The sequence below is a fragment of the Chaetodon trifascialis genome, chromosome 22, assembly GCF_039877785.1.
Source record: "Chaetodon trifascialis isolate fChaTrf1 chromosome 22, fChaTrf1.hap1, whole genome shotgun sequence".
Lineage (NCBI taxonomy): Eukaryota > Metazoa > Chordata > Actinopteri > Chaetodontiformes > Chaetodontidae > Chaetodon > Chaetodon trifascialis.
The window spans coordinates 9,066,335-9,094,035 of NC_092077.1; the positions used below are offsets into that span (position 1 = coordinate 9,066,335).

Sequence of the window (27,701 nt, forward strand, 5' to 3'; positions counted from 1 at the left end):
CTATAAACGCCATACGGCTGACAGGAACTGCAGAGCTGGGTGATAATTCTCTGTAGGTTCACCACTACAAATCACACTATACAGTCATTGGATGAACTTTAAATCAATCACTCTGTGTCTTTAAATGATAGGCACGTTGATTGTTTATGCTTTTTGTGTCATGCATCTTGTATTTTCCTCCAATATTGAGTAACATGCAGTACTTAAACACGCCAAGCAGGAACATCTCTCACACCAGACTGATGACATTGTTTCCCAGAGCCACTCATAAGAACAACTAGTTCAGCCAGAGGCACAATGTGCTGTGTAGACATGAGTCGTCCACAAAGCAACTAAAAGGAAATGCTCTGAGGCAAATTTGTAACAATCTAATGCTGGGAATGAGACAGGGAAGATCTTACCATGTGGCTTCCAGGTTATTCTTACGTGATTTGATAGTATGAAGGGCAGCCAATCGGTCATTAAAATTAGGGCCAACACAGATAGAGAAGGCCATGTAAAAAGTCTGTGTGCCAACAGCCTCCCCATAGCGGTGCAAGAACAATAGCTTCAGTTGTGTTTTTCTGTCAGGCGCCGGTCTTCTTTTAAATGCTGGGTTGTGCAATAATATCAAAGAGCACCATAAAAGATTATGGCGATGGGACAAGTAAACTGATTACAGCCACACTTAGTTTCAGTCAAGCAAAGCCCGATTCTTGGAGTTCTTGACATTAAAATCCGATTTGATCTTTTCACCATGTAAACACAAAAGAGTTTAATCTCAAGGATACAAGCACAGAAAAAAGAATGAGACTTGTTGTGACTCAGCTGAACATGTGCCTAATAATAGAATAGTGGCAACTATCCAGCTAGACCAACCGCTGTGCCAAACAGGAACCATGTAAGACAAACATGCACACACAACTGTGATAAATCACAATCAATTATGTAGATAGCAACACGCACACCGTGCCAGATAGGTGTGAAGCAAACAATAGGCAATAGAGTAGCCTGCATTTGACAGCTTGTGACTCCTCTGACTTTGACCGGGAGCAAAGGTTAAGACCTTTATTTATTTATTGTAGTATTTCTTCACAAACCTTGCAACCAAACATTTCCTGAATATACGCTTTGAAACGCTTTAACTGCTTTGGTACTTTGCACAATCAGTGGTGGGTTAAACCTGCTCATCTCCTTTTGAGTAATGGCTCTATCTGCTGGGATTCAGTGTGTATTACAGTCATGACTCTCGGGAATATTTGCTTTGGTTTTCTGTGTGATAATAATGAAGCTATAAATGTCAGTAAGCCATTAATAATTTGTCTCACGGGTTTTTATTCATAGTGAGCCCCAAGTGTGTAGTCATAACTCTTGGTAAGTTGTTAATAAAGACTGGGGAGTTCTCATTTTATAGCCACATAGGACACGCAGTCTGCAGATTTTCTGTTGTAATAAGTGATTCCTCCACTGGAATAATCTGTCATGGCTGCAGTTGAGGATGTTATTAAATGTATTTTTACGCTCTGCAGTAATTTTCCAAAACGTGAAAGGTAAAAATGGAACATTGGACGGATTTTCCTGCCGAATTAAAAAAAAAAAAAAAAGCTACACAAAGCAAGTTCTGCTGGAGAAGTTGTTGATGTACAACAATTAATGTCTCATTAACATTCCTCACCAGTTATAAACCCCATATAAGTAAGAAGGAGGCTTATCCCTAATACCAGTATTCTATTTAAGCTTTTCTCAAACATAATTTTAAGAATAAGAATAATGAAAGAATTTACAAACGAATTGTTTTCAACGTATTACAAATGGAAATGTTTCCTCTTACCTGCTTGTATATGAATAAAATTCTTGAACAAATATCCGTAGTCATCAAATAGAAGTAGAAATTATAGTTGCGCTCTCTGCGCTTTACATTCTGAGGAACGTGCTGTGCGTAATTACGCGCGACTCAAGGAGCTTGGATCCTAAACAGGTTGTTAAATCGACTTGTCCCCCGCGATATCACAAAAACGGGTCATTCCTCATACCAGACTGGTGAGCTTCTTCACAGACAGTGAACACATACATACATACATACATACATACATACATACATACATACATACATACATACATACATACATACATACATACATACATACATACATAAAGTGAAAATAATTAGACTGTAGGAGACGCCCTCGGGGTGTCCCCTACACTCCACCAAAGACTTAGGGACTTTTTTCATGGGAAGACTCCAAACCAGTTTTACTTTAGCTTATGAAAATGATTTCTGTCATGATCCTATAGCCCGTTTCAACCGTCATGTAAGCGTCCGGTCAAGAGTTTCAATGTTAGAATAAAGTTATTTCTTAATATGGGGGTGATCTACTGGACCTCTGGGCAGTGACAGCGCGGACTGCAGAGCGCTCTTTTACCAAATTAAGGACAACTCTCCTGTCCCTTTCACTTCTGGCCCACAGACTTGTCTCGGTTTCTGTGTAATATCCAAAGGCCTGATTTACCTTTTAACCTGCTGTCCGCCGCTGTAAGCTGCTCATCCCCCAAGAATGATCAATCTTTGCTCATCCTGCGCTGCAAAAAATATCAGTCTGATAAAGTCATGTTAGCCTAAATATATTATTATTAACTTTATTGCAGACTTAAGTCCATATACACAGTACAGTAAAAAAAGACAATGCATATAACAGCGTTACAATGAAAAAGGAATCAACACACACACACGCGCGCGCGCGCGCGCGCGCACGCACACACAATCATTAAGATATGATAAAGAACCTTGATATCTTGTTTTAGAGAAATTTTAAAAACCGCTCTTGAAGATAATAAATTTCACTTGTTTCAAATGAAGTGGTTTACTGTTTCCAAAACAGAGCTATGATGATGCGTTCCTCCTCCTGTTGCTTTTGATGCCTGAACATTTGGTTTGGTTACAATTCACGCCACGCATACGGCAGCAAATTATATATATATATATATATATATTCAAATTTTTTAAAAAAAAGCTGACACTGCTGTCTATTGTATTTCACTTAATGAGTTTTTTTTTAAATTCCAATTTCCAAGTACACATGAGCCCGGACACCAGACACAGAGTGAGCATTTTTTGCAGTGTGCGTCCATGGTTGCATCACATGACCCGATAATCTTCTGTGTATTTCCGCGTTCACGTCGGCGGAGCCGTTATCAATGACTCTACATGGGGGTGTGCAGGGCTTTACTTAAAGCATCATTACTGTTTTCATCATCTTCCCCTCCGGCTGCGTCTCTCTGTTCTGAATGAATGAAGCTTTAACCATCTGAGGGCTCCTCCTCCTCCTCCTCCTCCGCCACCGCTTCTTTATTCTCCATCGAGCCTGTCGTCGACCAGCGCGGCCGAGCTGGGGGGCAATCCGGGGAAAGGGAGCCGCGGCACCGCGCACCGGCCGACGGACGCCCCGCCGCGACGCGCCACCATGCTCACACGGGTCAAGTCCGCCGTGGCAGGGTTCATGGGTGGAATCATGGCCGGGGGCAGCTCCGGTGGAGGGAGCAACACTGGCTCCGAGCTGCCGCTGAAATTCCCGTACATGAGACCTCAGTTCCTAGGACTGTCCCCGGATGAGATCGAGTGCTCCGCGGACCACATAGCCCGGCCCATCCTCATCCTGAAGGAAACCAGGAGATTACCGTGGGCCACCGGATACGCTGAGTAAGTAACCCGACGGCAGCTGCTCTCAAAGCGGCTCTTGTTGTCTTTCAGGTGTCATCGCAGCGGTATTCACTGTGGAGCATCTACTTTGAGGAGGCCCAATAAGTGCTTCCAGGTGATCATCAGGTATAAGTAGACAGGCAGGTATACTGGCTGCACCTGTTGTCACCTAAACATCCACCTCCTGTGTCAAACTGAAAGTGCGTGCTGGTAGAAATGGATGACAGCTTTCATCCAAAGGATCACAGCCCAAGCTGGTCTTCTCGTGCAAGAGGATGATGCACCTTCTACCAGCAGCATCTGGGTATTAGTCTGCAGCTAGGCTCTACTTATGGCCGACTGTGTGTCAGTGTGTGATTGCATGTGAGCGGCTCTCAGTTGATATACTGCAGGAAGCCGGTTCATAAAGATGCAGCCTCGCGTTGCAGCTTGGCCTCCCCGACTCTGGACTGCTGAGTGGTTTTAAATGCAGTTAAGTGAAGAGTTTGTTGTTGCTTATGTCCATCATGGCTGCCTCTCTCTGCATCTAGATCAATCAGCAGAGCAGCACAACAGCGTCACATGTTCCACAGAAGTTTACTCAGGCACTAATAGAAAAGCTGAGAGAAACCCTGGAAGGATACTGAGGTTTCATCCTGAGGAGAATTCCCGAGTCTTGTGGAAAATTAAACGGTAATACCTAATTATGACACGAGAAAGGCCAGCAGTCGGTTTCTGAGCCTGTCTCCTGTCATTACTTCACCGCTGTTGTGCATGATACATGGCACAGTAGACATCTGGTTGTGTCATTCTGTTGAAGTCAAAAACAATACATGACAGACACGTGAAACCTACGCTTGACACAGAATGCGTGATATGATTAGATTTGTTTATCGCGGAGGAAAAAATGAGAAAAAGGCAGCTCAGAAGTATCTGCTGTGTGTGTTGGCTCAGCTGTTGGAACTGTTTCCACCCTTGGTTAATTTATCCCAAACGTCACCCTGTCTCCACCCTGATAACAGTGACCTGTGTGGTTAACGTTTCACAATAAGTCTTATGGAATATCATATTGAGTTCCTCGTAGAAATGCGTCATTACTTCATTATTATCGTACTTATGACACAAGGAAGACGAAAACAGTTTAACGTGTCCAGATCGCTCAACACAGAGTTATTGCTGCGGCCCTTGATGCTTTTTTGTTCAAGAATTTTTTGCTGCTTCCCTTCAAAAGGAAGAGATTGCATCGGTTTTAAATAGTTCTGCTGTAAAGTGAAGGCTCCTTTGAACTGAACTGAAGAAACTTGCTCTCATTCTGAGTCCTGTAAGGTTGTTCACAGACATTTATTATTAGAACTACTCCCACCCTTCCCTCTCTCCCACTGTAATAGAATAATGCCTAAATAGTTGGAGAGATTTGGAAAATATTTATTCCTCAGTATGCATGTCAGCAAGCACACTACAGCCCAATCACTATGAATAAGCAGGCCACAGTATCAGTTTGATTAAAGGGTTGGCATGAAGTTTGCATGATTTGTGTGTTAAACTGCATCTGTGGTCATGTGTTCCTTTTGTTTTCTGTCTCTCTTTTTAACACACACACAGACACACTCAGCACACACTGATACTCAGAGCAGCAATGAAGTGTCTCTTTGGGACTGGTGTGGTTAATGAGATCAGCTCGTGTCAGCATTTATCTGTAATTAAGGCCTCCTGTGTTGTCATTACAGCAGCCATTTTGGCTCTTTTTCCTTTCTGGAATAAAGGTAAATCCAAGTCAACTCAAAGTCATGTCGTCGAATCTGCTGTCACTGTGTTCATGATCGACCCTTCCTGAGCTGTGATTGTCCAGCCATAGCTTAGCGGCCATAACTGGCCTGTCAATATATGGATTTTTTCCATATATTAAAACTTTGTGCCATGGGGTTGTAAGTCAGAGCAATAGTTGGTATATAAAGAGTTTGGAAGTAACACAAGTGCAGAAGTGTAACGAATGTTTTAAGTTCAAGTGTTTGCTTGAATGCAACTGTAAATGTTAGCATGTCCAGCTAACTAGCTTACACAGTAGTGCATCCAGTGTGCAATACTGACAATAGAGGTTAGGCTAACATTAGCAGCTAGGTCCTGCTCTTTATTAGATTTGGGGAAATGTATACATCAGCAGCCCACGCCATACCTTTACCCAAAATGGCATTATGTTCGTCAAACACATCAGTTAGTCTACACCCTGTAAGCTTTTTCTCTTGCAACAGTAAAAGTAAAACGCCCGTTTTGAAAATATGAACAATATAGCTAAAATCAAACCCCTGCCTGGCATGTCCAAGTATTTAAGCTAATAAGCAGCTAAACAGGCTAATGGTAGAATTAAACAGAGTCTGATTTTACATTTTCATTAGCATACATACAATATGTCAGCTAACTAGCCCTGCAGTGCAATGCAGGAACAATGCTAACACCTTGTTTCAGTCGTGTCGTGTGGGTCCTGTCTTTTAGTACATTATCACTTATGTAGCCATCAAGTTTACACATTTAAAACTAGTAGGTGGAATGCTTGATGTTAGTTCATGGAGCTAATGTTAGCTTAATTAGCTACCTAGCTACAGCCGAAAATCTGCCAGCAACAGTTGTTATTTCAGGTGGTAGAATTGACGGCTAGAAATGAGGAGGTGCTTTTGTCCACCTCAGTCTGAAATCAAGGACCCAGTGACAGACACTATCTAATCCCATCCTACATTCCATTCAAACTCCCGTTTTGCCATTTTGTTTTCTTATCTCATATATTCAGGTGGTAGTGCAATTCTGACCAAAAACCTCAAGAAAAAGTATGAAATTTGGACTATTTGAAAGATTCTTTTAGCGTTTAACTCGTAGCTCTTTGGCTGTTATTGTTCCATTGATGTTGCAAGTTAAACAGATGCAAAGCTATGAGCCATTGTGCTTCACCAAATAATTATCTCATCCTTGGGGCCAATGTCTGGCCCAGAATCTGTTGCCGAGGGTAGAGAAACAAAGAGGGCATTAGATGCCTGACAATGGAGGGGAAAATTAGGTTTTGTTCCTAATGGGAGGAAAGCTAATTGTTCCGAATGGAACAAAAATTTGATTGGCAGGGAACTGAAATGACTATCATTCTTCCTGCAAATGGTGAAACGAGGACAAATTAGATGCAAGAGCACTTTCAACCACACACACACACAATAGTAGCAGCTGCAGCGACCATGAAATAGAGTAACACTGAATGATCCACTATTGATTTAACCTATTAAATGCATTGTAGTCATGGAGGATGAAAATTGGATTTGCTAACAGTTTTTACATTCAGGGTTCACAAGGTCACGTAAACGTATTTTTTTTGCACACAGTAAAATTATCAGGATTATCAGGAGCAGTCACATCATACACACACATGCACAGGTCATCACATTACTGGGTTTGTTGACAGAAGATTACATGAACCAGAGAAAGGCTTCCAGGATTTTTGTGTATCAATGAGCTCCAAAGTGGTCGATGTGTCAGAGTGTTTTATGACCGTAATAACTCAGAGGGCATTTTCTGCTGTAATTATGGCTGCAGTGGGAACAAAGCCGAGCTGAGTAATCAGAGCGAAGACCAGCCCTCTGGACATGATGACTTTTATACAATGCAAGCATGGTGAAGGACACGTTTTAACCAAAGTTATGACAGTTTCAGCTGAAGAGCTCCCTCCATACCACGAGGCTTAACGTGGCAACCAGTTCCTGAGCGAACACACTGTGCTTCATGGGAGCTGTTGGTTTAGTTGAAGTGCAGATTCTTACTTGTTGCGGCCATTCGTAGTTGTCAGTGTGCAAATATGCGTAGTTATTGTATTTCCACAGTTCTTTCAACCTCAGCAGAGGCTAATTAACCGTGTTTCAGGAGAGATTTTTAATAGTCTGACATGAAGAATAGTCTCATTTTGAAGAAGACTGATCCCTCTCTTTCTTGAAATTCAGAGAACATCCACACAGGTGCAAACTCACTAGAAAAATAGATATAAAATGCTGATCTGCTTATGTGCATAAATATTACATATATACATACATATATACTCATGTACCTGCTATCGATGCATGCAGAAATGGTGTGACTTTTGCTTAGTATCTCTACCTCTCTCCTTCAGTCTGTGCTTAAGAAGCATTTGAGGCAGAGAACCAGGCAATGATGCTGCCTAGCAGAAAACATCCAGTCTGTGCCTATAAATAGACCAATTTCTCAACTCACACACACATTCACAACACCCTCCGGAGATGTCTGTCAGACTTGCCAGTCTCACTGGAGCTGTCGCCACAATCTCATTTTTTCACTATTTATATGAAGCTCAAGTAGTATCATTAGGTACTATTCAGGAGGTTTCATGACTTTAGAGATAGCCAGGAAAAGATTTGGGTGACATAGAAAAGCTATGTGCCAGAGTTTTAATGTAGAATTTTTTTACTCGGTTGTTGTTGTGGGTAGAAACTGGATTATGGTCTTTAAAATGTTACTGCAGTGTAAACAAAAGTCTTAAGTAATGTGACGGCTTTTATAGCCAGTGCCGTCGCTGACATTTTGGACATCAAGGTTATGTTCTGTTATTTTGGGAGGGATTTGGAGGGTTCAGCAACCTTTGGGAATTATATTGTACAATTTGATATAAGACTAAAAGTCTACAGCCACCCCAGCAGCTCTGAGCAGTGATTTGAGCTAAATATTACTGTGTAATGTTCAGCAGGTATAATGTTTACTATGTTCATCATCTGAGTGTGTTAGCATGCTAACATGTATTAGCGCTAAGTTCAAAGTACAGCAGAGGATGATGGAGGCATCTTTAGTTTTGTTGGTTATTTGATCATGAACCAAATTGAAATTTTGGCTTGATGATGATGGTCAATCCATTTGATAAATGTTGAGATGTTTTATTTAAAAAGGCGTAGTAAACAATTCTGGACAAAGATAATTGATCATTGAGGTCAGGTCATCATACCTCAGCAACCCCAGCCAACCAACTCCAGCCACCCCAATCCCAGTATCTGACGGCCTGGGAAACCCTAAGCGTTGGTATCTGACGACCTTTGAATGACACTCAACAGTCAGCTATCTCTCTCCAGGATTGCTTACAGCACCTGTAAAACCATAAACATCAACTTGACCCGACCCAAGCACGATGGATTGGGCAAAAGTTAAGAAAAGATGTTCAGGTTCGTGTCGGGGTCGCGCACGTTGGCTTGGCGAGCCAACTTGACATGGTGCTTTCAAGTTCATTCAGTGAAAATATAGGCATGGAAAATATACAGGGAAATTGAGGTTATGGAGGCATTTCAGTTTAGTCATCAATGCAGATAAGAACGAAGCCGTGGGATGTAAAATGTAAAAGGTGTGGGGCTCTGAGGAGACATGACAGGAAGAGGACTGGGAACTCAACCTTGCAACGACAAGGTGTTGTAGCCTCTTGTGCTGATTTTGACAACAACACAAAAAAGCTTAAAAGAAATAGAATTTTTCACACGGTTATTGTGTAGCTGTCTTTAATTGTTACTGGGTTACATGTCTTCTTGGTTCCATCTCTCTCTGTGGTCTTCCTAGTTAAATATGGCACAAAAGATGAATAAGGCAACACACAGCTTTGGGCTTTGTATGTACAGCCACACACAAACAAAGACGTCTATTTCACCCAGAAGCGACTGTCCTGATGCATCACGACCCTCCCAGCAGAGCAGTACCACAAATGAGCTCTCCTCTTTGATCTTCATCAGGAACATGAAACATGCTTCACTGGGCGTACAGATAGGAACCTCAGGCTGTGGCTCAGGCTAATTGTTGTGATCCTGCAGTGAGCCACAATAACTGTGAAAGACTGTAGTAGCGTTTCATCCAACAGAAAGCATCAGATGTCTGCTTTCATTCAGCCGCTTGTTCCAGACCACAGCTGTCAGACTGGGAAATCACAGCAAGTGGTGCATCTGTTGCTTGTAGCAAAATTTTAGCTGGAAAATATGAATCCCGAGAGCGTGTTGCCAAATGTGACTTTTATGTAACAGGACCTCCGAGTGACTGCAGACAAGCTAGCAGTCAGTGCTAAAATATGATATTTACTGTCACTGCAGGGTGATCAATGCTGGTAAGAGTGCGCTGAATGAGGACCAGGCCTGCTGCGAGGTGGTGGTAGCAAGGAGGAGGCCAATGAGCTACTGCCCTCCGTCCACGCCCAGCAAAACCCCCACGGCCAAGAGACGCAACTCCCTGCCCAACGGAGAGGGCCTGGGGCTCCGCATGGAGCACGGCAAGCTCGGAGAGGTAAGAAGACACTTAATACACATAAATACGCACTCCACTGAACGTGGTGGTGTATGCACAAAGGGTATACAGTGTGCATACTACATGATGCACTAAACAGGCATACACAGGGAGCAGTGACCTAATGAGTGGAGCTGCCCAGGAGTAAATAGTCAGAGTGCATGTTCTCTTAGAGCAGTGTTTCTCAATTCCGGTCCTCAGGCCCCCCTGCCCTGCATGTTTTAGATGTTTCCTGCTTCAACACACCTGATTCAAATGAGTGGCTCGTTATCACTGCAAAGCTTGATGACGAGCTGATCATTTGAATCAGGTGTGGTGGAGGAGGGAAACATCTAAAACATGCAGGGCAGGGGGGCCCGAGGACCGGAATTGAGAAACACTGTCTTAGAGGAAGATCCTAACTAAACCCTCACCCTACAAACCTCATGTCTTTGGAGTTCATTCAGATCTTCCAAAAGTTTTTGTCCAAAGTAATCTGTGTCCATGGTAACACCCTCTGCACTGCGTGGGAAACTTGTACGTACAGTCAGGAATTGAGCTAATGTGTATGTAAGGTCAGGTCATGTGGACCAGGTGTGAGAGGGGCCCCTGCACCGTTCCTGCCTGCAGAGAGAAGGAGGTCTGACCTCTGCAGCTCCCACTCACTGCCGGACAGGATGAGTCATGATGTTTTCTCCTGGGTCTCTCCTCCCAGAGATGACTCACACATATGAGAAATTCAACAAGCAGAATCAGTCATTTAGCTTTATGGGTTTTGTTTTTTTTTTTCAAATTGACTAAAAAATAATTACACAATTTTAGCATGAGCGCAGTATGATGAGCTGGAGGAGGGTTTTTTCATACTTTTGTCAGGTTATTCAGATCGATTGTGTTGTTTTGGGTCATTTGCGTCAGTACTTAGGTTGCTCTGTGATCAGCTCAAAAATGTAATTAAAATGCACTTTCTCGTTACTGCAACATGAAAGAGGCTGTAGGATCATTTTTCTGTCAACAGTGATTCATATCAGCTTTGATGCTGTTTGATTTATAGTCGCTTGTTTTCCAAGGGAGTGACCAACCCATCGACGCCCTGCTTTCATTGGATAAGAGTTCGTTGCTGCTTAGGAAGCACTGCCATTTTGTTTTAGCTGACACTCAGTCAGGGCGTTAAATTTATCGCTTTGGCTCTCGCGTTGGTCCTGCCTGTATTATGCAGATTTTCCACTGTATGCTGTGTTTTGACGTTTTGTGCAATGGCTCCTCTTCCTTGTAAATATGTGGTCAATGGGCTCCACTCCAAGTCATAAGAAACAAAATAGTCGTTAGAGCAGCACTTTATTAGTCAAAATTGGAAGGACTTTTTGCAGTTACAGCCTTTGGAAAAAAGTATGTTACATCTGGGCGTGGTTTAAGGTCAGACAGATGTTTCTGGACAGCCGCAAAATGTCCTTGAGTCTGGAATTACATGCTATTAAAAAACTCATGGAACATTCCAGACTCTATATAAAGCATTGTGTATGTGTGCTAAAAGCCACTGGTGAGTTTAATAAATCGTGGTTCTGATTGTCTTATAGATCTTCTCTGTGTGAGCTCTGATCTGGTAGTGACAGGCAGACAGTGGGTGTGAAGATATGCAGCTCTGAGCTAAAGAAACTACAATCCCTTTATCATTATTCTCATGACTGTGTGGTTGGATGTGATTATGTTGAACTGAGTTGTTGCTTGCGTGCCGCCACCAGATATGACATAAATCTGTGTTTTGAATGTGTGCCTGCAGGACAGTGAAGGACTGGTGTTCCACTACTGGGCCTTGTTTGACGGCCATGCTGGTTCAGGTGCAGCGGTTGTCGCCTCCCGCCTACTGCAGCACCACATCGCCTGCCAGCTCCAGGCCGTCATCGAGATCCTACGCAACCTGGCCTCCCTGCCCCCGACCGTCCTGGGCGAGGAGCCCGACAACAACCCCTACCTCCAGGGAAACACCCCGGGCCCTCACCGAGCCCTGACCCGGGCCGCTTCGCTGCGCGGGGCCGCCGGTGCACCGGGGTCCCCGTGCAGCACCCCGCCTCCGCCACGGTTCTTTACTGAGAAGAAGATCCAGCATGAGAGCCTGGTGATAGGAGCCATAGAGAACGCCTTCAAAGAGATGGTGAGAGACAGGCGCAAGGTCGGGATAAATTTTAGTCCACCCGTCCTGATGGTGCTTTCACACTCACTGGATTCACTCTGTCATGCATCATTTAGGATTTTGGAGACTAGAGGAATGTGAGGTTGTTCATTATCTTCTTGCAGGGATCAGTTGTTTGACCCTCATCTGTACCACCTATATAAAAGAGTTTTTTAAGTCTGGTGTCCTGGGTGACATTTCTGCTCTGGTGCACTGGCAGTGACGCTTTTTATGTCAAGCAGCAATGATTGGCGATACACAGACGGTGAAGGGCAGAAAGTTTGTTCGAGCATGCGATCATCTTAAATAACGGATACAACTTATGAATACAAAAGGAACACTTTGTAGAGTCCTTTCCCGATGTTGTTTGTATATTCCAGCTGTGTGTCACACCTCTTCTATACGTCACTGGTGCTGTAAAAGACTTCCGCAAAGGATAAAACTGCATGCTCACTCATCGCTCCTTCCGGCAAGCCTCCTCTCTCCTCTAGAAGCACTTCAGGACTTGAAACCGATCGATTTCCTGGTCAGGCAGGAGGATGGGCCAGAGAGGAGACAAGGAGGCGTGGCAGAGCTCATGGCAGCATAAGCACGCCGACAGTGTTTATAAAGGGGAGGCGGGGGGGGGGGGGGGGACACTGCAGGTTGAAGTTAGAGGTGCCGATACTTCTTGAACAGGTTTCAAGGTCCTCATTCTGTGCATGCATTGTTCAACAGATGTTTGTGTTGTTAGATAGCTGATTCAGTGTGTTGATCTATTTCATTTGTGTAGGAAAGACTTGTCTCACCATGATTTCCATTTTTTCTTATTTGAAGAAAATGAATAGCGCTGGAGTACATGACATTTAAAACTGTATATTTTTGCTGCAGCAACACATGTGTACGCAGTAAACATTTGCACAGGATATGGAAATTTAGTTCCTAAAGTAGCCAGCACATGCAAATAAGCACTATCAGCTGCTGAAGTCCTGCTTCTATTTGCTGCCATAATATGACGGATGCTGCACTTACGAATATTCTGACCACATATTAACCAACACACACACTTGCACAGAGAGATGATTGACCTTTCGCTTCTCTGTTTATAGTTTATTTAGACATCTGGCCTCAGAGAGCTGGGTTACGAAATGAATGCTGCTGGCTAAATGCCACTCAGCCGTGCACACGAGGCTGTGGATTTCTGTCTCGCTGTCAAGTTCAAAGGCAGCATCTGACTAAATATGTCTCAATTCATTTGCTTTTAAATTCGAGGCACTTGTGTGTCTGTTATTGCAGAAGCAGCCACAGGACAGTCAAACTCTGATTCTTTACAGAGATCTGCAGCCCACATCTTGTCAAAAAGAGTCTTTTATACCGTTCAGCTGCATCTTTCCTTGTTATTTCCTTTGCCTTTTATGCTCCTTCACAAGCCAAAGTCTACGCAGTATTACCACTAGATGGCAATGGAAAACAACCCACACTGCTCATGCTGGACCCCTGCGGTACCCAGATTTAACAGACCACAGAAAGCTCCCCCCAGATCAACCCCGCCACCCAAAGAAGAACTCTTACATTCGATTTGACGCTCTCTGTAGGAGTCGATCACTGCATCAGTTCAGACTGTGACTCCTGGAGAACCTGCAGGAAAGGAACACAGATCACTGTCCGCACAATTCACGCAAGACATATTCGTGTAAACTGACGTGAGGCCATTTAGGTGAAGCTGATCAGTCGTGACCAGTCTTATTTCTCTGCATCTTTACCTCACGACCTTATAATCATGTTATGTTATTGACTCAAAGGCCCAGACTTCTGCCCGTGTGGGCTGCTTGCTGTGTGGATTTTGACTTGTGTCTTCATTTTTACTGTCACATATGGGCGGATGTGGGAGGTTTTTAAAGCTTTTCATCTGTTGTCTTCTTGAACGATGCTTCATTAAAGACTGACTAAACTACCCCCCCCTCCCGTCTCTGCCTTTCCCAGGATGCCCAGATTGAGAAGGAGAAGCAAGTCTATAACATCACAGGAGGATGCACTGCCCTCACTGTGGTTTACCTGCTGGGAAAACTATACGTTGGGAACGCAGGTGACAGCAGGTGTGTATGCTTATCTTCTGTCCACGCAGTGAAAGGGTCTGCACAGCAGAATGAACATGCCGGGGCAGAGGCAGAGAGAGGTTCGACCAATAGAGCTGCTCGTTCTTTTGAATATAAAGGCTGCATGTGCATTAATGTCACCTCTTTCTGTGTCTGCAGGGCCATCATTATCAGAAACAATGAGATCATTCCCATGTCCACGGAGTTCACACCAGAATCAGAACGACAGCGGCTCCAGTTCCTGGTAAGAAAACTCTGCATGACGTCTGGTCTTTAGTCTGAAGTCCTTAGAAATATATGTAAAAAGGTTATTCACAGAAATCCACATTAGCCGACCTAAATCCACACAGTCAGCAAGCGGAAACTCCCAGTACTTCATCTCAGTTTATTGAGTTGACCAGAGGTTCGGGGCTTGTTGTCAGCCAGTTTCTCACTGCGTGTTCACACAACAAGCAACACGATCAGCAAGACATTTGAAGTCCATCAACTTCCTGTAGAGCTGCGAAACAGCTCAACAAGCTTGTCAGCTGAGAATAGCTGGCTGTGATTGACCTTTTTATAGTCGGTGGCAGTGCGCAGTGACTCATGTGTCTGCACTTCCATGCTCCCTTTTGATTTCATGAATAAATGTCTCGCAGACGCTTGGATAAACAATGCGCGCTTTAGTAGGAAGCAGCTGAAAGCTCGTCACCGAGTGCTTTCTTTCCGCGTCTTTATATGCAATGGCATGCACAGATGTCTGCGTACACAGGATTAAGAATGAGTGAAGTGGAGAATCAGTGCATTTTATCTTATCGCAGATATATCGGTATTCGCACGTCTGCCGGTAAATAACGAGAAATAGCACAGAAATGCAGAGATATGTGCGAGGTAACGGTGTCTCCATTATATCCTGCTCATATTTTTTTTACGTCATGTAAAACAAAGGAGGGAACATGCTGAACATGTTACCTTTATATGAAGTTTCTCGACATCATTTTAGGTGCTACCAACCTGCAACAAGAGGACTGAGTTCACACAAAGGGCGAGCACTCGTAGATTGTCTTCTTATCTTTTTGTTCGTATTAAATCCTTAACAGTCTGCTACAAACACAACCAGTAAAGGCTCTGCCCTCCATGTGTCAAGCAGGTGCTTGTTATCAGTGATTATACTGACCTCAACTCCAACCCTCAACCATCACTCCGAGCTCCACCGCACGTCACTCACCACAGCCTTGACCAATGAAAGGAGACAATTTGAGTGCTTGGCCCAATATGCGAATGAACTGGTTTATTTATGAGTCAAGGTTCTAGAAAATGAACAGAATAGAATTTTCTCTCCAATGTCATTTATTATCAGCCTCAAAATTCCAGTATGAGTCAGGCTCATACACAGTAAGTGGCAGCAGACAAAAAAAACACACCACATTGTTCGCGGTAATACCAGTCAAATCAGTCATGGTGATAATGGTAATGCTCCGACTTGTTGGTTTAATGATGTCATACTGTTCCACTCAACAGCAACAAGCATGGCTGAAAGTGAAAGTAGCGCTGCTGCCAGCTCAGCGGTGGATGAATTAGTTCTACACTACAGTAACATGGAAGTGGTTTGTCGTCAGTTATCGCAGAAATACCCTGAAATATCATTATATTATTCTGCGCCACGTCGGCCACCCCTGTGATGGAAGATGACTTCCATTTGATCTGCAAATCTGCCCCACATTTATCAGCTTGACTGGCTTGAAGACCATCATTGTCTGTCCTCCAGGGCTTCATGCAGCCTCACCTGTTAGGAAATGAGTTCACACACCTGGAATTTCCCCGGAGAGTTCAGAGGAAGGAGGTGGGCAAGAGGATGCTCTACAGAGATTTCACCATGAATGGATGGTAAGTCTTTTTCATTTTCTCTTTTACACCCTATTTTCAATGAGCAGACAAAGACCCCTGCCTCCGTAAAGTGAGTTCCTGGCGGTGACTGGCCGGCCTTGCCATGAATCATACCTGTAAAAAGGAACCTGCTAATGTAACCTGGGAGGGCAAACTCCAGCCCTCTCCAGCTGCAGCCAACACAAATGAAAGAATAATCTGAAAAAGATTTCATTCGTCTGCTGCTTCCATCGCTCCCTTTTCCCTCCTTTACTGCAACTTACACTCATCTATACAGTGAGCGCTGAAGAGCCCAGCAGAGAGCTAACGAGGGAGCGGCCTGAGCTGATATGATATAATGATACAGCAGAGATGATCCTGCATGCGCGCCGTTATGTGGGTTAGCGAGGCACCATGCTGTTTGACTGTGGTGGCAGTGGAAGCCAGTAATGAGATGTGCTTTTACTGACACACTCGCTCTCACTCAGACACACAGAGGCACATACAGCACTGTGTGTGTGGTGCCGTGTGATGTATATTTCACTATAAGACCAGCCCACGGGAGCAAGAGCCGTGCCAGCTGGGATGTGCCACTGCACGGGCTGCTGTTGTTTCTGCTCACATCAAGGCAAGGGAGTCATTTCAATATATTTTGTCTATTTCTCGGACGGTTAGTTCACGTCTGGTTAGCGCTGCTAGCCTGTGTTCCACGAGTGCGTTAAAAAACTACAGATAAATAAATAATAATGTTTGTGTTTTTAAATTATTGCTGCTATTCCACATAGACATTTAATCCATTGGTAACACAGAAATGTTGACTTTGTTGGTTTTAGACCTGTTTTTCTATACACCCTTTTTTTCAGTTAACACAAGTCAAGTCAAAGTTTTCAAATGCAACATCCATCCATCCATCCATTATCTATACCGCCTATCCCTTTCGGGGTTGCGGGGGGCTGGAGCCTATCCCAGCTACAATGGGCGAGAGGCGGGGTACACCCTGAACCGGTCGCCAGCCGATTGCAGGGCCTCAAATGCAACATGTTAAATACATTTTTCAACTAAAACTTGCATAAAAGACGTTTGCAGAAATGAAATATTGTTTGAATTTGAAATTATGATCAGGAAACGAATAAACATTCTGAATTTGAACAGGCATTCAGTGCTGCTTTGTGTTATGCGATAAAGTAATGACGTAGTCCTTTATTCCAGCTGTCCATCTGACTCTCTTTATTTAGGCCATGTTGACGTGCTGTGCTGATATATAGACCACTATGTTGGTGCCTATGTGTGCGTGTGTGTGTGTGTGTTTGTGTATTACTCATGCTGTGGGGACATAAATCTTCATTATGGGAACAAAACAAAAGTCTCCATGACGTAAATTGTTCAGTTTTAGGGTGGACACTTCGGTTAGGTTTAAGTTAAGGTTAGGGTAAGTGTTAGGGTTAGGCAAGTAGTAGTTATGGTTAGGGTTAGGGTAAATATAAAGGAAATGAATGGAAGGAAGTCAGTGTAATCTCCCCAAAACCTTCATGGAATCTGCTTTTGGCTGCCCTTGAGCAAGGCATTGTTCATATTGACCTCCACAAGGACCAAACTGCTCTCCAACATGTCTTCATATTGCTCGTTTTGTCCAACAACAGTCCAACATTCAAACACGTTTTAATGCAGAACAGAGAAAAGCAGTAAAACCGTCCATGTTTGGCATAATTCTTTTTTTTTTTTTTAGCTCTCAACGTGTGTAACTGTGAAATGCAAAGTACGACAACAGCGAAAATGAGCGTTCTCATTTGGCAGCCCTGAACGTCCAAGATAAAACAGTGGGAAGATAAATTAGTGCAGCGTGTGACTCACTGTTGTTTCTCTCTTTATCAGAGGTGTTAAGTTTGATGAGCAGGAATGCTGGGGTGCCTGATGGATGAAGAAATTATATCTGCACCTATGCGGCACATAGGCACAAGGGAAAAGAGCCAGGCAGAGAGAGTGTTGCATTCAGGTCGGCGAAAGTACACGTCTCGCTTTTGAGACAGACAAATGGGCGGAGAGAGACGTGGACTGACAGTCTCAGCAAACCTTGGTCAGATATGAAGCTGTTTGAAGTTGATATCCTCCATTGACTGGTGACGCCAAGTCTAATCTATCTAGTTTAAGTACATCAGCGTCAGCCATGGAGTCTTTCAGCCTGACTTCAAAGCTCCATTTCTAAGTGTATTCTCAGATCTTCTGCTTCCATTTGCGCACTCCTGAACTCATTTTTTGTTGTTGTTGCTTGTGTTTGCTGGCTCGCTAAATTTTTCAGAAGCGAAAGCGCTTGTTATTGCACTCCAGAGAAACGTTCTTGCAGTGAGACACAGGATCAAAACCTACAAGGACAGCAGTGGCTTTGTTTCCTACCTACGTGTTTATTAAAAAGGGCCGGGCCAGAGCAAGAAGAAAGGAAAAGAAATGTGTTCATAGATATAACTGACAAACATGAGATCTTAAAAAAAAATTGAAGGACTCCACCATACTTACTCATCAAAATCAGTTTGCTCATCATGGAGTGTATTCAGCCTCTGAAAACCCTTTTATAATGTCTACAGGGTTATATCTCCACTTAAGCTTAGAGACTTACATTTTTAACAAAAGTACTCCAACAAGTCGCTAAACTTTATGAACGTTCAGTACTAAATTGCTGAGTTACACCTTTAATCGTGTAGGACAGCACAAGGAAAATTATGCAGAACTTAAAGCAGACGCAGTTAACATTTTGGCCACTTGGGGGCAGCAAACACAGAGCAAATATAGCATTCATTTGGAGATACACTTTTGGTCATTTGATGAATGTCACTCCATTATTAAGTCTCCTTTTAGCTCCGTTTTTGTCTCCACCACATTGAGGTAAATATCTGCCTAGCTAGGTGCTACATGCTGCTATGTTCACCAGCTTGTTGCTAACTTTGTCTGTCTGCAGTTACAGCAGTGGGTGGTGCATGAGAGCAGTGTGAGTGAACTTGAAAGCTGTAGGCCGTGAAAGACGCTCAACGCCTCGTAAAAGCTGAGAGTAACAGCAATTAGTGAATGAACTACATTAGTGAATGAGGTTAATAACGAGGTTTGGAAGTGAGCTCCCCTTCTAGACGTTGAGATGGTGAATATGGGACAAAGGGGCCCAGATGTGGTCAAGCTGCAAAGCATCAGTCCTACAGTAGTTGATGCCTCACTCAAGGACTCGTGGCTGTGTGTTATGTTAAATCTGGATGGTAATGATTCACCTGAGGGAGAGGTGTTAGGACCTGCTGGTTCTGCTGTGAAGCCAAAGGGAAAATGTTTAAGATAGTATAATTAAGAGAGATCTCAAAGGTCTCCTCGCCTCTTTTTTAAAGTGTGTGTATATTTGTGTGTGAACATATGTGTCAGACAGTGAACAGATCCATTCACTGTCTTGGTCTGCTTTTCTTCCCTCTCCTCAAACGCAGGGCGTACAAGACCATCGAGGATGAAGATCTCAAGTTTCCACTGATATACGGGGAAGGGAAAAAGGTGAGAGTGTGCGTGTCGACTCCGAGCCCTGTACCTCTACTCTAGGATTCAGAACTGCAGAGAAAATCACTCCCACTAACATTGTCAGTCTGACACACACACACACGCTACATGCCTGCCAGCCACCCAGAGAGTGGGCGAACACTTGGTCTCTGATGTGCGAGTAACACACAGTGTGCCTGTGTGTGTCAGTGTGCACCCTCACTAGAAGAGAGAGCAGACGGTCCATCTGTTTCACTCCAGTAGCTACATCTAACACACACGGACATTCAGACAGACACACACCACTCGGGAGATGACAGTTGTCTCTCTGAGAAGCGGAGTTAATTCCCACCGGGACGGCAGGGGAGAGATGAGCAGAAGAGACGGAAAACTGCAAACACTCCAAATGAATTGCACAAAGCGCTTCAAATTCTCAGTACGCGTCGTGTTTGCTTCATATTTTCAATCAGTTCAGTTTGATGCGAAGAGAGGCGAGAACGGGAGCCTCCGCCAGAGAGGAAAGTGGCGTCCGACGACCACACGGCGCCATTGTTGTCTGATGAATAGCCGTTCAATTCAGAGAACAGAGAGGAAGAAGAGTTTTCACACAGAGATGAAAGAGCGGTGGAGCAGCGAGAGAGCATTTGATAAAAGAATAGAAAAATAAGTGCACTTACAGGCCTCAGAACAGCGTCACATGTTGTGATATTTGTCTGCATGCACCATGCACCACCAAATACATTTTTCCCCCCAAAATGCAAAGCTATACTGCAACAGCACCGTGAGAAATTACCGGCTCCACCGCCCACTGCTGTTGTAAATTGTGACTGGGAGGTAACAGGGTGAAACACTGCCACTGTGGTTACTGTCCGTCAGTGTGGCGCCATTTTCGCATCCATATGTTCATTATTCACTAACTGACAAGCACTGTCTGTTTTTTTAAACTCTGACAGAAATGTGTAAGAAACCCAGACTAAGCCACTCAGTGTTTTGCAGGCACGAGTGTTGGCCACCATCGGAGTGACCCGAGGGCTCGGTGACCATGACCTCAAGGTTCATGACTCCAACATCTACATCAAACCATTCCTTTCCTGTTGCCCTGAGGTAAGAGCCAGCACCGCATGCTGACACATGTTCGATCACTGCAAAGTAAGTTTAAAGGCTCAGTGTGTGAGATTGGGATCAAACCTCCTCAGTGTAGGACATGGTGGTTCTTTTGGTGACAGCGCGCCAGTGCTGAGTGTTTTATGATTTAAGTTACCAAACAACAATGCTACATTATTTAAGACAAACACATAGCTGAAGCCAGCAGCTGGTTAGCTTAGCTTAGCATTGCATGGAGACTGGAAACAGCTAGCCACACACTCACTAATTATTAACATGCTATATCTCACCAGGCTAGCAGTTTCCCCCGTTTCCAGTTTTTATGCTAAGCTAACGTGGTTGCTGGCTCTGGTTACAAATTTACAATACATATGAGGGTGGTATCGATCTTCTTATTTAACTCTTGGCAAGAAAACAAGTGCAATGTGTTCTCTGTGTTGAATAATTGCTTAAAATCTTAACATGTAAAATTTAACCCTCAGACGGGGGGTTGTGACTCGTAGCTGGTACAGTTACAGGCTTCTTAACCAGCCGGGTCGGATGTCGCACACGTTTCTTTTGCTCTCTCCATTCGCTCTAGCTCTTCTTGCCGGCCTCTTTGCTTATCTTGTGTTGTCACATGAATGATGTTGCATATGCCTGTCGGATAGCTCACCCTGCTTCTACCCCTGGCATATCTGCACTACAATCACTGGAGGCAGCATTTTGCTGCATCTCTGTCTGAGCGAGGTCCTCTGCAGCAGGAGAACTTGAGCTCACCTGTCTGACTGTCTGGCACTGCTTTCAAAGCGCTTTCATCTCCTGATGTAGTTTGTCTTATAGAGTTTTGCATTTTTCCTCCCACAGCTCTGTGCTTGATCTTTAATTCATTAATACCCGGGTTCACGCCAGGTTCACGTGGAAGACTCAACTCCTCTCAGCACTCTGTGTCTCCGTCTGTGTCTCTTTCTTTCTCTCACAGACACAACTTTCACCTCTTACCAAAGGCTCTCAAGTGGTTTCTTGAGATGCTCTCAGTGAATGAAAACTGCATTGAATTCATTAAGTTGTGAAAATGCCATGCACTGTGCTGTGTCAGTATAGATTTCAATATGGTTCAGAAACCTGTGTCCTTGAACTTGCCAGCCGTTGAAAGAACTCCTTCACTTCTGCATAACCGTAGAATTTCGAGTGTTATTGTTGCAGTTTCTGAGCTTTAGCTAAAATTTGTCTCGTTTCACTTATTTTTGCTGCGTTTGTAAAACCAGAGTAGAAAAACCACGATAATTACACAGAAAACATGCAGACAACCAGTATATGAGAAAAGCAAGGAAAAGATCAAACAGAAAAAGAAGCAATAGGAAAATACATTTGTGACTTTGATCACAGAATCAGAATGACACCAGAATGTTCTTTATATACATTTTTCATATATATCAGTATTTTTAGCCTCGAACCAATGATCAGTCAACCGCTTCAGCACTATAAAGCAGACCAACTTGGCAGAAGGCAGGGGATGCACGAGATTGGACCTTGTTGGTTGACCTAGAGTGCACATCATAGAGCTTACTGTGCCCTGGGAGGATGCAGTGGAAGAGGCCTATGAAAGGAAGTCCCTCAAGTATGCTGAATTAGCAGCTGACGCCGGACAGCGTGGCTGCAAAGCAAAGGTTCATCCAGTTGAGATCAGCCTCAGAGGCTTTGTGGGAATATCAACCAACTTACTTAGGGCCATGGGAATCTGTGGCCAAGCCCAGCGTCAAGCCATCAAAGCCCTGTCCAGTGCTGCTGAGCAGGCAAGGACAAGGATAAAGGTGACCCGGTGCCAGCAGGGAGAGATGGTGTTAAGGCAGAGGGGGGGCACCTGGGACGCCAGGTGTTGCCGATGAGCCCTCTAGAGGTGTTGTGGGCCTATCATCAAAACACCGGGGAAGGAGGGTGCCCACCTGATGACCCCAATGATGTCTAGACACACCTTAGCCCCCAAGGACATGTCCTGTTTCCCCATCAGAATACAGGATCACCCCCAACTCGTCTCATTAGGTGTAGATAAGGGAGTGTATCATCTAGTCCTATGCAGAACTCTCTGTAGACTCCTGGTCTTGTTTTTCTGTAATTAAACATAAAGAAGCCTGAATTTTAGTGCTCTCTGAAGTCACAACAAGGATGCGAATTAAGTGGTAAAAATGTACCAAAGTGCTTCAGTTGATGCGACGCTTCAGTATGACAATGAGTATTTTTAATGAAACCCTTCACATGTTGTGCTCTGGCCTGCAGGTTAAGGTGTATAACCTGACGCAGTACGAGCACGGCGCTGATGATGTTCTTGTCATGGGAACCGACGGCCTCTGGGACGTCCTCTCCAACCAGGAAGTAGCCGAAGCCGTCACCACATTCCTCGCCAACTGTGATCCTGACGACCTGCACAGGTCTGCTGCTGTAAATTGTGCCACCGTCTTGCGTCTGTTATTTAACAAGCATTGCTTCCCTATCAAGGATAAATTCTAGCTTTGGCCACAAACCAGTTCGCATAATTTTCACACATTTTATTATATCTTCAGATGAAGTCTGAAATAGAAATTTTGTCTCACCAGTGCAGATTAGGGCCAATATCTTCTCATCTCAATATGGCCTGTTGTGACACCTGTATAAGACAACTCACAGTGCAGTGGTTATGGGTTTTATTATTGTTTCCTCTGTTGTCCAGGTATACAATGGCAGCACAAGACCTGGTGATGCGAGCACGTGGCGTGCTTCGGGACCGAGGCTGGCGGATCACCAATGAGCGTCTGGGTTCCGGAGATGACATCTCCGTCTTCATCATACCCCTGATGTACGGAAACCGTCAGCCCTGAGGAGCCCAGCAGAGATGCTGCAGTTCAAGGACCTGAAGGGCACGTAGGCTCTCAAACCAACAGGGCTGATTAGTCCTGGACTGAGATTCCCCTTTCCTTAGTGCTGTTTGCACATTTCTTTTCTTCTTCAGACCAAGGATATACTAATATTTGGATATTTAGATTGTTTCACATCTCTATAGGAATTCAGAATTGGTCAGCCACCACATTTGGCTGCTCAGGGGAACAACAGTCAGCACTTCTGTTGATTTTTAAAGCCTCAACACAAACACGTGGTAATTTAATTTGTCGTGAATCAAAAGAAATGATTTGGCCCGTTTGAAGTTGATGAAAGCGATGGAAACATCTTGAGTATTATTAGTTAGAGCAGTTCCAGGATGCCCCTGAACTTCTGCAGAGATGTGACAGCTAAAGTAGACAAATGCTCTTCCAAAGTGAAGAAAAGACCTTTCTTTCTTTCTTTCTTTCTTTCTTTCTTTCTTTCTTTCTTTCTTTCTTTCTTTCTTTCTTTCTGTCCTTCTTGCTGTGCTGTACAATACTCGGCTCCTCCTCTTCCTCCTCCTTTAGCCCCCCCCTTCTCCTGTACTGTACTGTCAACTTGTTTGTAAAAAAGAAAGAAAAAAAACCCCTCCTTTGTCTCGTGACCATGGACGGAGCTGACAGGTCAGCTGCGTTTTCTGTTTGCCACAGTGTGGCTTTGAAGGGTTCACTTGCTGAAGAACTGTTTCCAGATTGCTTTTCAGATTACAGACTGATTGCATGCAGAGATTTTGGCTGGTACGAGCCCCGGAAACCTGAAATCAGTTGTCACGTGGAGTTGCCTCTGTTTCACGTGCATTCGGTTTTCATTTTTCTGAGAAAGTGCACGACTGACCAGTGTGGACGCAGAGGGAAGGAGACGAGGACCTGAAGTTATAGTAGCAAAGCAGATCAGGCATCAGTTTTACTGTGGGGAGAGTGTGCATGGATCCACAGCGGGGACATAGCTTGATACGGGTTGTGATAAGAACATTTTTGAGTCTTAAAATTCAAAAGTACTACTAAAAATCAATCAAAATCAATGTCCAAAAAAATCACTCAAGCAGTTTGTTGGTTAGCAGTCATGGTTATGGTGTTTTAACTTGGCTGGATATTTCATGAACTGACACAAGGGTTGCTAAGAAGCTAGCTAGTTAGCTTAAAAGATCAGTGCCACCCTCATATGTGTGCTACAGCCAGGACAAGGTTAGCTTAGTTTAGCTAAAGACTGGAAGCAGGCGGGATATAGGTGGTTTTGCTCTGTCCAAAGGTAAAAGCCCTTTAAAACCTCTAAATGAATATGTTGTATCTCTTTTGTATAGATAAACAAAAGACATACTACATGTTAGCTTACGTGCTGGTAGACCGCCAGGCTAGTTGTTTCCTGCTTCCAGTCTTTAAGCTAAGCTAACAGGCTCCTGGCTGTAGTGTCCCATTTAATGCACAGATACCAGAGTGGTGAGAATCCTTTCATTTAACTAACTAAGTTCCTTGTCAGGAAATATTTCATACAAGCTAAACTATACACTGGGAAACTGCGAATTTGAGTTTTTCCAATTGAAAAATAACCTCATCAGAATTAACCTTAGATGTGATTAATTGTACATCAGCGTACTTGCACTTTAGGCTGACCGGTATCATTAGCCGAGGAGCCGTGATTTATGAAATGACAAACAGGCGAATTTTCCCTGCAGCAGGGAGGATTAAATTAAATTTCTAATTGTAATTTTAAAAAATAATGAAAACACTATCGACGTCATGGTGAAGAAAAGTTTCACAGAGAAAAAAACCCTGAAAGCTTTCTTTTGCTTTGACATGTTTTGCATGTTTCATAAGCTTTAGATGCGCGACACGGATCACATTTGTCTTCAGAGGGACAGGTTTGGGAGTAACACTATGCTATGTTTGGATGTAGTGATTTACTGTGTGTCAGTGCATGCAGTGACATATTGTAGGCCCGGGAACATGAGCGACGGTGCAATGGTTTACACTGCTGTTTGTTTTTATATGGACTGAATTTGTATTTCCGTATTGTATCTAAGAGTTAGTGTTAATGTTATTTGTTTGTAAATGTGCAGAGACCATGCATATATTTATAAGGTTATTTAGCATCCCTGACGTTTAGCACAAGAGCTAAGGGTGCAACTGATGGTGAAGAAAGGAAAAAACAGAACGGAAAAGTGTAACACGAAACCAAATCATGTGTTTTTTTTCCCACTTGTGGGGTTTCAGAAAGAAGAGCAACCATGAAGAATTCAGTTTGTCTGAAAATAGTGTCGTGGCCTCAGAAACTGACATGCATGTGTTTTTGTTTTTGTTTTTTTCGCCACCTCCCTACATACTTATTCTGTGTTCGTGCAGGCCACACTCCTTAGACAGCCACACTGAGTGAACGTGCAGGAGATGAGAGGCGATTCCATTGCATGTTTTAATAGTTAAGTCCTCGACTTGACTTGGCTCTCCTCAGTTTGGAGTGGCACTGCTGTTCTGACTTTACAGGCTTGACTGTAAAGTGAAAACGCATCTCCTTATTTTATAATGAGTCCAAAGAAGTTCAAATAGAAATGGTGCCGTGCCAGGATGAGGAAGCCATTGTTCAACATTTTGGGAAGCACATTTACTTGCTTTAATGGGAGGATTTAGCTTAGCATAATGGCTGGAGAGAGGGGGAAAGAGCTAGTCCAGTAAAGTGAGCTTTAGAGCCAGGCTAGCTGTTCTCTCTCTTTAAGCTAAGCTAACCATCTGCTGGTATCAATCTTCTCAAAGCAAATAAACATAATTCCCCCAAGACGTTGAACTTTTGCTTTGCGTAACATGATATGCGCCTTCGTGTTGCCTGGGCTGTTTAGCATCTTAGCTCAGACTTGCTTGCAGCTGACACTCATCGACATTCCTCCGAGCAGCACTCATTTACATCTGCCTGGAGTTTGTATGGTGCATTTGTCCTCTTGTACATTCCATGAAAGAAAGATTTCATTTGAAAATTATGTATTGTGATACATAATTATTTGTTGTTGCATCCATTCTTCCATCAAATAAGCTATTTGACAGGAATTCTATATGATTTACTGAATGTCTGTTTTTATTTATGCTTTTATTTAGTCATTTTATTAAATTTTTTATTTAGTAAAACCTGTCCTGCTGCCACCTCAGCATTGTCATAGCATGTGACCCAGTTCAACAGGGCGGTTACAAACAACCAGACTTTCAACATAGAGAGCGAACTGTGAACATGTCGAGACGTCTGATCAGGGCATCAGAACCTGTTGAATGTTCATCCTCATACCCGTCATTAAGCCTTTTCTCTTAGATGAATGTCAAAGAATGACTATATGATTTACTTTTGTCATCCTACTGTGCCACCCAGCGGCTGCACATCAACTCAGGTTCAGTTATCATGTGTAGTTAAAGTGGGCAAGGACTTTTCTGAAGGCAGGGAGTCCCCCAAGGTGGGTTATTAGTGCCACTGTGTTTGTGATGACATGGGAGTGGATTGTTGTGTTCGGGAAGCTCTTAGACTTGATATTTTGCTTTGTCCCTTCAGCCCAACTGTAGGTTTCCCTTTTCGAAGTTGCTGTATTGTAAAAGTAGGCACTGCTGTTGTTTTTTTCTACCTATAGAATATGTGGTGGGAAAATGAGAAGAGCTTTTTTTTCTGTAGCAAAGAGGAAGTTTGAAGCCCAGAGGGAAACCATTTTTAAGTGACCATTGTGCTACCTTCAACCTATTCATTTGTGAATGTGAAATGTACATTTTGTATAACAGGAAGATCAAAAAAGAAATATTTTTAATGTTTCCTTGTGCAACTTTTTTTGGGGGGGGTGGGGGGGTGGAAAACAATGTTTACCTTCAGTGTTTCTTTTGCAGAAATGAACTTAAAAGAAAATAAATGTTAAAGATCAATGGAAAAGATGTTTGTGTCATGGAAATCGAAGAATGTCATGTAAACTTTAGGTCTGTATGCAAACGGTGTAGTCAAGAGGGGCATAGTTCCTTCCCTGCTTCTCCTCAAACACCATCAGCTCCTTATCAGTTTCTCACTCCTCAATCTGAAAGAGCAAGGAACAAAAGAGGAGAAGTGCAGAAGCACTAATCAATAGTGTTGCTGTTTCTATTCCCAGGGTTCTACTTGAGGGGAAAGCCAAAGCTAACAAAAACAGGGTCAACTGGCCTCCATAAGGCCAGTTAGACAGACAGCAGAGGGATTCATTAGTGGAACTACACAGTGCTCA

At 43.6% G+C, this 27,701-nt stretch overlaps 1 protein-coding gene across 1 annotated transcript; it reads left to right on the forward strand.

Moving 5' to 3' along the window:
- Positions 1-3,139: 3,139 nt before the first annotated feature.
- On the forward strand, positions 3,140-27,379 carry LOC139350709 (protein phosphatase 1H-like). The gene is made up of 10 exons (XM_070992246.1): positions 3,140-3,676; positions 9,757-9,946; positions 11,703-12,074; positions 14,055-14,167; positions 14,327-14,411; positions 15,915-16,033; positions 19,468-19,531; positions 20,510-20,617; positions 22,874-23,025; positions 23,304-27,379. The coding sequence occupies exons 1-10, from the start codon at positions 3,441-3,443 to the stop codon at positions 23,449-23,451; spliced, it is 1,587 nt and encodes a 528-aa protein (XP_070848347.1). The 5' UTR covers positions 3,140-3,440; the 3' UTR covers positions 23,452-27,379.
- The last annotated feature ends 322 nt before the right edge of the window (positions 27,380-27,701 follow it).